General features: G+C 41.7%; 3 protein-coding genes across 3 annotated transcripts in view; all 3 read left to right on the forward strand.

The window, feature by feature from the left end:
- Window positions 1-7,215, forward strand: part of fndc7b (fibronectin type III domain containing 7b) — a 31,238-nt gene extending 24,023 nt beyond the window's left edge. The window contains exons 30-41 of the mRNA XM_014024970.1: window positions 341-598; window positions 685-954; window positions 1,973-2,236; window positions 2,354-2,614; window positions 2,783-3,046; window positions 3,170-3,430; window positions 4,376-4,636; window positions 5,474-5,734; window positions 5,843-6,103; window positions 6,201-6,461; window positions 6,839-7,096; window positions 7,199-7,215. Coding sequence (XP_013880424.1) covers window positions 341-598; window positions 685-954; window positions 1,973-2,236; window positions 2,354-2,614; window positions 2,783-3,046; window positions 3,170-3,430; window positions 4,376-4,636; window positions 5,474-5,734; window positions 5,843-6,103; window positions 6,201-6,461; window positions 6,839-7,096; window positions 7,199-7,215 — 2,897 coding nt within the window. The remainder of the gene's footprint in view (window positions 1-340; window positions 599-684; window positions 955-1,972; window positions 2,237-2,353; window positions 2,615-2,782; window positions 3,047-3,169; window positions 3,431-4,375; window positions 4,637-5,473; window positions 5,735-5,842; window positions 6,104-6,200; window positions 6,462-6,838; window positions 7,097-7,198) is intronic.
- LOC106529528 (fibronectin type III domain-containing protein 7) lies at window positions 6,839-8,806 on the forward strand. The gene is made up of 5 exons (XM_014024984.1): window positions 6,839-7,096; window positions 7,173-7,433; window positions 7,742-7,952; window positions 8,104-8,364; window positions 8,493-8,806. The coding sequence occupies exons 2-5, from the start codon at window positions 7,338-7,340 to the stop codon at window positions 8,789-8,791; spliced, it is 867 nt and encodes a 288-aa protein (XP_013880438.1). The 5' UTR covers window positions 6,839-7,096; window positions 7,173-7,337; the 3' UTR covers window positions 8,792-8,806.
- Window positions 8,807-9,170: 364 nt separating this feature from the next.
- On the forward strand, window positions 9,171-10,347 carry LOC106529527 (fibronectin type III domain-containing protein 7; the record flags this gene model as incomplete). Its single annotated transcript, XM_014024983.1, is given in 3 exon segments — window positions 9,171-9,546; window positions 9,732-9,992; window positions 10,090-10,347. Coding segments are annotated over 3 exon segments (880 nt in total), but the record flags the coding sequence as incomplete, so codon positions are not given.
- Window positions 10,348-10,854: the final 507 nt, after the last annotated feature.

Consider the following 10,854-nt stretch of genomic DNA (forward strand, 5'->3'; position numbering starts at 1 on the left):
TATATATAATTTAACATTTAAATTTAACATTTAGTAAAAATTAGCAAAATGTAAGAACAGTGAGCTAAATAATAAAAATGTTAGTGGAAAATTTTAACAAGTGACATTTTTAAATGTTTCATTTTACACTTGGCACCCCATACAAAGGGAACACCTGAAAGTAAGTAGAGTCAGTTTTCAGTATTCATTTTTTTATGTATTTTTGTTCATTTAAATAAATAAAATAATAACACTAAGTGCGTGTACATGACTCAGGTTGCCATGCATTAAAAATTGAGACCTAATCTTCCAAATCTATCATATTTTAAATCTTTAACTTAAATTCTCTTCCTCCACCCAGCTCCCTGTCCACTGTTGTCCTTCCTTCCTTTCGTGGACTGTAACAATGGAGTTCTTATGGTTACCTGGACCAACAACGTGCCGGGGGTTGTTTACACAGTGAATGCAGCTGATGCTGCAGGTCGCGTGCATAACTGCAGTGGCACAAACAGCTGTAATATTAGGACACTTAACTGTGGGACGGGGTACAACATCACCATCACACCGTCCAGGAATAACTGCACTGGCAAAACCAGCCCTGCAAAACTAATCACAACAGGTAGGTAGATGTAGCATTTGTATGAAAACATGGCTCTTAGAATTAAAAAAAGATGGTATAACTAAATTATAATCTTTTATTGTCAGTTCCCTGTGTACCTTATCTGACGAATGTGGAGATGGACTGCCTGTCAAACTCAGCGTGGGCCGTATTTAATGACACGGCTGGGGCCACGCAATACATCATCACAGCGACAAGCAGACAGGGCGTCATCCAGACTTTTAGCTGTAACATTACAATAGGCGGGACGTGTTCTCTGCCACAGCTGCCGTGCAGCCAGAACCTCACCTTCACCGTGCAGGCCCAGGACCAGCAGTGCACCAGTGCAAAGAGCAACGCTGTGCAAACCGAAACAGGTGAATAAAAATATACAGGGTGCTTTTAATGTAAATGAAAAAATCTAAATGCTAAAAACAAAAGGGCACAAAGTGAGTTCAAGGTTTGCTTTATATTGACAGGCACAGCTAGGCAGTGGATGTTGTCTGATGTTTCTTTTGGTTTTATTTTTTACTTTTGGTTAAAAATGTAAGATATTTGACACAAAATTCTGACATCAACATAATTTGGGTTACAATTTGCAAATTTGCTCTATTTGTTTGTTGTATTTTAACAGAATATTAGTTATATTCTGAATGATTTTCATGAAAAAATACACTTAGCACAAAAATTAAGGACATTTGTGTTTGGTAGATTATTTCTTTGGCAATGAAACTTACACCGGGCACCTGGTTGGCAGCGCCTGGTGGTACCAGAAGCTCAAAACAAGAGTCAATAACAGCAAAATAAGCTGTTTGGCAGAGAAGATTTGACAAATATTTCATGTGTCCAACCCCACATACTCAGCTCTACTGCTCAACCCACAAATGCATGTTCCTTACAAATGTGGCAGCATTTAAAAGAAAAAATTAACAGGCTTTAACGATATAAAATTTATTGCCAAGAAGCATTGTTACAATAAAGAAGAAATCAACCAAACACACATTTCCTGACCTTTTGTGCTAAGAAATTGTAGGACAAAGTACCCTGCACCATTTGATTTTAAAAACTAGGTCCTCCAAACATTCAAATGATGGTTAGCTGGTTTGCAGAAAGATTTTATTAAAAGACATAACCTTTCACTGAAAACAAACATTTTTGAACAAACTAAACTATTTGCATATTTAATGGTCGTCAGAAGCAATTTAGTATTCAGAGTCTGGTCCAAGAGCATGCCAATAGTTTGAACAGTTTATATACTGACTTTATTGCAGAAAAATGTTATTGCTTAGAATAAAGCACCAATGAAGGTACTGAATTTTAGAGCAATTTAAGTTATTGTACAAGAAGGCGATGATTGTTCAAAACTATACCCTCAAGTGTTTGTTTTCTCCTCAGCTCCATGCCCGCCTCAGAATGTAACAGAAACCATAAGCTGCAACGATGGAACCATGACAATCACGTGGTCGCCTGTCCCCGGGGCGATAACGTACACAGCACTGCTGGAATCCCTGAGCAACGGCTTGTCCAGCTGCTGCAACACATCTGGAACCGTCTGTAACATGAAAAACTTGCCGTGTGGAGAAATGTACAATCTGTATGTCATAGCCAAGGGGCGGACCTGCAACAGCTTAGAGAGTGACAGCTTTGTCACCAAAACATGTAAAGGATGCTGTTTTTACTTTGTTTCTTTATCAGAACCAAATGAAATACCATACAATACCATAGATAAATGAAGTTTTTATGTAAAAAAAAATGACATGATATTTTTTCTCTCAGTGGCGTGTGTTCCTGGTAAGCTCAAAGCCAACATRAGCTGCAGTGACAATGTGGCTTCCATGTCTTGGGCCAGCAGTATGGGTGGACAGCTCTACACCGTGACAGCCGTGGGTCCCAACGGCCTGAAGGACGGGTGCAGTACGCCTGATACTACGTGTGAACTGTCCAATCTGCAGTGTGGACAGTACTACACAGCCACTGTGACTGCAGGGGACATGCGATGCCAGAGCCAATCAAGCAACAGTGTAAAAATCAAGACAGGTACCTTTGACAAAAATAGCATTATTTAGAGTCACATTCCCTAAATGAGTCTCAAATTATCTGCTTCTGTCTGAAAAATGTGTAGCAAATTGACTCCCTTTACCTCTAAATCAAGAAATTAAACAAATCATACCTAAATGAAAGCCTTTCTCCGTGTTTTCTGAACAGTACCATGCACTCCTAGTAGTACCTCCTCCAAAATGAACTGCAATGCCGATTCTCTGATTGTTTCCTGGTCTGAGAGCACCGGAGCTGATTCCTACATCGCCACCTTTTGGGACAGCAGTGGCCAGACAACCACTTGTCAGGGCACAACCGAGGGCTCGTGCAATGTGACAGGACTTGGCTGCGGTCAGGTCTACCGCGTCTCTGTCGTCTCCTCTGATGGGTACTGTCAAAGCCCGCCCACGCCTGAAGTCAATACACCTTCAGGTAGATATGAAAATAAACCAATGGAGATAATCAAGAGATAAAAGAGACCATCTTAAATTGAACGACTCAGTGTCTAATGCCATGTCTAAAACGAGTGATTTGTATTTTCTATCCATCTCTCAGTTCCATGTAAAGCAAGACTGATCAAGGCAAACATTAACTGCTACACAAASACAGCCCAGGTGTCGTGGTACCCGAGCGATGGAGGTTTGATGTACTCGGTATTGGCCACCACAGCATCAGGCCAGAATGTCACGTGTAAGACCAACACGACCTCCTGCGATCTAGAAGGGCTGCTCTGTGGTCAGAGCTACTCTGTGTCTGTGAAATCTATGGGAGAGACCTGCAGCAGCGTCGCTAACATGGTCGGAGCACTGATCACAGGTAAGCAGTTCAGGCTCTSAGAGCTGTATGCGTGTGTGTGTGTGTTTTAAGAACTATTACCAAATAAACTAAAAATCCTAAAATTTTGAAACAAAACTAAAAAGTTTATTAAAATCTTCAAGTAGAGGTCTGTGCTGTACATGCTGTCCTGTGGGCAGAGATAGCCCTACCCGTGATTGGTGGAGATCTTGATGTCAGCGAAGATGGCCCACCCAGTGATTGCTGGAGGTGTTGATATGGGCGGAGATGACCCTACCTATGATTGGCGGAGGTCTTAGTGTGGGTGTAGTTGTTGGTCCTAATCGTGAGTGGAGTTGGTGTGTAGGCAGAGGTTGTCCTAAGCATGATTGTTCGAAATGACTTGTTTTGTGAGTCAACTTAAAAGAAGTAATGATAATAGTAAAATAATAAGATCTATTGGCTGTACATGTACATTTTAAAACAGAACAATGACTCAAATAAAAATTATTGTGAACATGTAAACATAATTTATTGACTTCAAATGTCATGCGGCTAGCACCTAAGTGTCTCAAGTTATGACTAATATTCATATTGATTGTTAGCGACCTTTTTATGGGCTGGTTAGGGATGTTTTGAGCCAGCCAAATTGTTACACGCCCCTCCACGTGTACGGTGTTCAAATTTCATGCTTTCTCAAGTTATGACTAAAACTCATCTCTATATTTAAAACATATAGGTGCTTCCTGCCTGATTCAACCAAGCTACTCCCCTCTACTTCAAACCCCATTGTCAGTCTGACCAATCACGTCTTGGACCAACTATGTCCAAAAAATAATAAACTCCTACTTAGTGACTGCAAACACCCCTTCTCAAAATCTCTGATGATGCCATTTGACCATTTTTATTTAAAGCCAGGTTAATATTTTCTAAGAGTTCAGTATTTTTCAGTTTTATATTTACGCACGTCTTCATCCTTTTCTACAGAGCCTTGCATCCCAGTAGACATCACCACACACTACTTCATGTCAGTCGGCCAGGTGGAGTGGGATGTGACCACTGGCGCTGACTACTACACTGTTCGTGGAGAAACAGACCAGGGCCTCACAGCCTCCTGCAACACCAGCCTCACCTCCTGCACTTTACTCAACTTGAACTGTGGACAGACGTACAACATCACAGTCACGGCACACAACCAGGCGTGCAAGGACGTTTCTGTCTCTACTGAAGTTGGAACAATTATGACAGGTGAGAAAAATTACTCTTATAAAGATAATGGTCATAGACAAAAACTTTTGATAACATTTTTTCTTGCTTTTATTGTAAATCTAGTTATATTGAGAAAAATACTGAGAGCTTTATTCTAAAGGTGAGAATAAAATGGCATTAGAGGACCAGCACTATGGGCACTGGGTGTCTTGCTATTTGAAAGATAGGAAACAGTTTGTACAAATAAATGATGTAAGATCTGAACTGTGTAACATCACATGTGGAGTTCCTCAGGGTTCTGTTTTTGGACCAAAGTTATTTATTTCATTATGTGAATGACTTGGTAAATTGATCAATTTGGATAAAACTAAATACATGATATTCATGGAAAGAGAACTGTCGATATCCCATTTAGAGTTGATGGTGTTGAGATTTGTAGAGTCAGTGAGGCGATGTTTTTGGGTGTTATCATTAATAAAAGGCTGACATGGAAATCTCATATAAATAATTTAAGAATAAAAATAGCTAAATCTATTGCAGTACTATACAAAGTAAGGGAGTTATTCAATGATAAAGCTCTGTATATGGTGTAAAATGCAAAAAAGTTTACTGTATATAGAATTTGGTTTTTCAGACTCCAGTAAAAGAACATATGAGGTTATATGATGGAATAAAAGTCTATAGTTTTGTTCACTCAGTCACGTTTTGCTTCTTTTCAGAATGTAGCCAACGTGCAAACGAATCAATGTAGATAATGCACATTTTTAATTCTTAGCAGTTTTTATGCTTCATACTTTGTATAAAGTCTTACATTAGTGTCTGCGTTACATCAGACCTTATATTCTGTCTTTTTATTGTCTGTCTTTCTGCAATCAGAACCTTGTCCGCCTAACAACGTGGGAACATATGTGAAGTGTGGAGCGGGTCAGGGAACCATATCATGGGAGCCCAGCAGGGGCGCTGAGGCCTATGAGGTAAAACTGCTGGGAACTGATGGCCACTCACTGACCTGCTCCAGTAATGATACCTTCTGCAGCGTAAAAGGCCTCCACTGTGGGATCGCCTACACCACCACTGTCATTGCTACGGGGGAAACGCTGGCCGGCAAGCCTTCCACACCCGTACTGCTGGTTTCAGGTACTGTAGAACATACAAAAGCCAAAACCTGACTGAAAATTTTGATTTGACGCTACATTATTTGAAGATTTTTTTCCAGTTGTGTAACATCGCCTTCTCCGTCTTTAGCTCCTTGTGTAGCCAGCAATGTGGTGGTCAACCTGAACTGCCACAACAACTCAGCTGACGTCTCGTGGAGCTCAGCCCATGGAGCCAACTCCTACAAGGTGACTGCTGAGTCAGCAGATGGCTTCCGGTCTTTGTGTGAAACGAATGGGAACCAGTGTACCTTGACAAAGCTGCAGTGCGGTCAGATGTACAACGTCATCATGACAAGCGTCAGTGACAACTGCCAGATCGATACACAAACTAATCTTACCTTCAACTCACGTAAGTCAAGAAAGACTTCATCTAAAGCTGTTGTTTTACTTTCACAACCAGAATTCCCCCGTGTTATTATTTTGTAATGCCTGAACTTGTTGTCCAGGCCCCTGTCAGCTGTTGAACGTTGAAGTGGACCTAAAGTGTGGCACAAGAACCGCCAACTTGTTCTGGAATGACGAAAAAGGGGTGGAGCTCTACGTGGCTACTGCCACCTCCAGCATGGGAATAACTCTGCAGTGCAACTCTACCAACGTCACCTGCGGTTTCCCTTACTTGAAATGTGGGGAAACGTACCAGTTCTCTGTAACTGCATACAGGGACGCATGTTACAGTGAGATCAGCAACATTGTGGAGATTCAGACAGGTAGTACTTTAATGTTGGCATACTATTTTGTTTTAGTTCAGGTTCTGCTTTTTAATTTTGGAGAACCATTAGAAGCATTGTTGAAAAAAATACTTATAAAACCATTTCAATGAATTGGCGATATCGAAAAAAACCAATTACGATTATATGTGGAATTTATCTGATAACGATTTATAGGACGATAATTGTACTTGCATGTTTTTGAATAATTACTTACAGTGTGTTCCAAAACTATACGTACAAACTATTAAGTTAAACTATATAAGTGCTAAATACTGTTCTGGGACAGTTTTACTGATGATTAACATGATTTTGCCCAACAAAAAAAAAAAGCAGAAAACCAAAAACCAAAAAAATGATGTTTATTTATCTTTCAGAACCATGCCAGCCAACTGGTCTGATGGTCAGTGGATCRTGCAACAATGACACCATTGTCTTGGACTGGCCTGAGGCTAAAGGCGCATCRTTTTATGAGGTGACCATCAGTGGACACCTGGGATACACCGCATCTTTCCAGACCAATGATACAATAATAGAAACTGTTCTGCCTTGTGGACAAATGTTCAATTTAACTGWACAAGCCAAAGATGGTCGATGTGGCAGCACCGTCAGCTCATCTGAACRATACAAGTCAGGTACATGGCTCATTTATATTTTTTCCTTATGCCATTTTACATACAGTGGTGATTCATCAATTTCATATTTCCTCAGGTCCCTGTGTCCCAATGAATGTGCAGAGCATCACACACTGTGAAGACAGGCTGGGCTCAGTCAGCTGGTCCATGAGCGCAGAGGCAGAAMGGTATATGGCCATTGCGATTGGAGACGATGGCCACACCCATGGGTGCATAACAAATAGTACTATCTGCACCTGGAATGACCTACRCTGCGGTGAAGTGTACACCGTCAACGTCATTGCATATGAATACTCGTGCACCAGCGTGCCAAGCAACAGCACAACAATTCGGATGGGTAAGCAAACTTTTAGGAAGCATATCTCCACCTGCAACTAATGTTAAACTGCTGACACCAGAACCAATTTTTTAAACTTGTTTTACTTGGATTAAACTGAAATAATTACCTAATTTATTAGTATGAATGTTTAACATCCGCTTTCTCATTTTAGCACCTTGTATACCACAACATTTGAAATCATCTTTTAACTGCACCACGAAGATGACCATTGTTTTGTTCCTTAAAAAGTATTTCTCAAACATTATAAAGTGCTTTATGAAGCAGACAAATAAGTAACTCAATGAAATTTTTATTTTTTTTTAAAGGTGGCCTCACTGAGCTGGAATGCAAGTGAAGCTGCTGAGTTTTACATTGTGACTGCGCAAACCAACAGTGGCCACAAAGTGCAGCTCAGCACCAACGATACGTGGACTTACATCTCTGAGTTCCGGTGTGGTCAGGAGTACTTCCTGTCTGTTCAGGCAGTAGACTCCGTATGTACAAGTCAACCCAGTCAGGCTTCATCCCTTTTGTCAGGTACAATTTCAAATGCATACCTCTAAATAATGCACCCCCAACCCCCAGAGTTMACTCTTCCAAATTTAAAATTATTTATACACAATTTGAATACAGTTCTCTTCATCAGGACTTAGTGATTCATTAACATGTTTCTCTTTACGTCCCTCAGTGCCATGTAAGCCCACTAATGTCTCCAGCACCAAAAACTGCTTTACCAACATCRCTAGGATGTCGTGGACCCGCTCAGCTGGGGCCATCTTCTACACTGCCACAGTAACGACAAAAGGTGGTCAATCGTTTAACTGCACATCTGTCAGCGAGCAGTGCGCCATTTCCACWGTCCCCTGTGGACAGAACAACACAGTGACCGTCGTCGCCTCCAACACAATCTGTAACTCTGAACTCAGTGAGGTTAATATACTGCAGTCAGGTGAGGTATTAGGTTTCAAATTCTCATTTGAATATATGACAAAATTCAAAAATGCAATTTTTGACTTGTTGAAAATTCATATTTTAACAACTAAACTATCTGCAATTTACCTCTTAAAAAAAATTTAGCTCCGTGTATTCCTACTGACGTGAAAGCAACCGTGAACTGCTCCAACAATCAGGCAGTTGTGTCCTGGAGTGCCAGCAGAGGGGCTCTGTCTTACAAAGTGTCAGCATTGAGTACTCAGGGAGCTCAGTCCACCTGTGAGACTGGACTCACCAAGTGTACTTTGACCAACCTCAGCTGTGGACAAGAATATTCTGTGCAGGTGGTACCAGTGGATAATGTCTGCTCAGGTTTGCCAAGYCCACCARTTCTGTTCAAATCAGGTAACTATTGGTTTTGCATGATGTGTGTTCATGTGTGACTTGTTATGTTTAAGCATTGGTTTAACAAGCAATTCTTTAATGGCGTCTTTTAGTTCCCTGCACACCCAACATTGGCTCTGTGGTTTTGGACTGCGGCAYCAACACTGCCCTTCTGGACTGGATGTAYGCTGAGGGGGCCCTGAACTACACTGCAACAGCAAAGTCCTCCAGTGGTGATGTTTCAACCTGCACCACCAATGGCACCAATTGCGAGCTGCAGAATCTGCAGTGCGGAAGAATCTATAATGTGACCACAGTGGCCTCAAATGAGCAGTGCAGCAGTCCACCTAGYGCTAAGCTGCAAGTGRAATCWGGTGAGTACACAAAAGGAAACAAATTCAATTTTTTATGACAACAATTTGAAATGTATCACTCTGTACCGCATTAAATCTTATGAACGAGTTTGGTATCATCTGTGTTTCACTTAACCACATATATGGTCAATTTTATTACCCATTGAGTCACTTTTCACATTGTTTTTATCTTTCTCCAGTGCCTTGTCCTCCTGAAAATGTTGTGTTTGAGCTGGACTGTGGCAGTAACACAGCACAGGTGGATTGGCAGCCCAGCAGGGGGGCTGAACACTACATCGTCCAAGGCTTCGGTGTGGAAGAGGGAGAAACCAGTTGCGTGACGGACTCCCAGGCCTGCGTCCTGCCAGACCTCAAGTGTGGCTTCACCTACAACATCAGTGTGATCGCTGTCAACAGCGTGTGCAACGTGTCTCAAAGCGATGTTGGACAACTTAAAGCAGGTAAGAACCAAARTGAAGACTGTAGTTGGATGAAAYGTTGGATGGAACTCTATTAGGAAAAGCACTGTTTTCCAGAATTACAATGTTGTTGTTTTTGTCAATGCATGAATGATTATTACATATATTAATGATTATTGGAGGTGGAATTTAATGCAAAGCTGACATTTCTTCCCGTGTTCTTGTAGTACCCTGTGTACCAGATCAGGTGAAAACCCGTGTGGATTGTAAGTCCGGTGGGGTGATGGTCTCCTGGGGGCCGAGTCAAGGAGCCCTGTCTTATACCGCAGTTGCTCAGGGCAGAGCAGGCTATGCTCCATCGTGCATCAGCAATGAAACAACTTGCCTGCTAAATGACCTGCTATGTGGCTTCAACTACTCCATCACCGTTGTTGCTTCTGATGACATGTGTAGCAGTGCTGTGACGCCAGCTGTGCACATTGCCACAGGTAAAATCAAGAGCAGATTTAATTTATCACCAGATGATGTCAAACATTTGTATTTTAGTCACTAAATATAACCCCTTTCTATCCTTTCTACTTGTAGTGCCATGCGTACCGCAGAAAGTAGCAGCAAAGATGACGTGTAAGAACAACACGGGTGTGGTTTCATGGCAAGGTGTGGGTGACGTGGCCTCCTATAAGGTGCAGGCTTTCGGCCCTGATGGTCACAAAATCGACTGCAACAGCACTAAAAGCAGCTGTGAGCTGCCCGGCATGCATTGCGGCCAGCTCTACAACCTAACAGTCACAGCTCAGGATGGACGCTGCGATAACAGCAAGACCTACCTCACGCTGCAGTCTGGTAAACGTTTGCTCTGATTCTACAACCCTAGTTCCAATGAAGTTGTGATGTTGTGTAAAACACAAACAGAAACAGAATACGATGGTTTGCAAATCCTTTATAATCTACATTCAACTGAATACAAAGACAAAATGTGTAATGTTCTAACAGCTACAATATAGTTTTTGTTTTGCAAATATTCCCTCATTTTGATTTGATGCCTGCAACACGTACCGAAAAAGCTGAGACGGGCATGTTTTGCCACTCTTACATCACTTTGCCTTTTAACAACATTCAATAAGCGTTCGGGAACTGAGGACACTAAAGCTTGGTTTATACTTCGAGGCGCACGTCTCGTCCCCCCTGGTGAGTGACAAAAAAATTGCACAACTTACGTCTGCTCTCCCGCTGCTATCCTCTGTTGACGGCCATCTTGTGCATTGCTCCCAGTCAGAACTGTGAGATGCGGACTTCGCAGCTCGGAGTGTGTGACTGGTTTGAACTTCGTTGGTGTGTTTGTTCATGAGG

The sequence above is a fragment of the Austrofundulus limnaeus genome, unplaced genomic scaffold, assembly GCF_001266775.1.
Source record: "Austrofundulus limnaeus strain Quisiro unplaced genomic scaffold, Austrofundulus_limnaeus-1.0 Scaffold450, whole genome shotgun sequence".
NCBI classification, from domain to species: domain Eukaryota; kingdom Metazoa; phylum Chordata; class Actinopteri; order Cyprinodontiformes; family Rivulidae; genus Austrofundulus; species Austrofundulus limnaeus.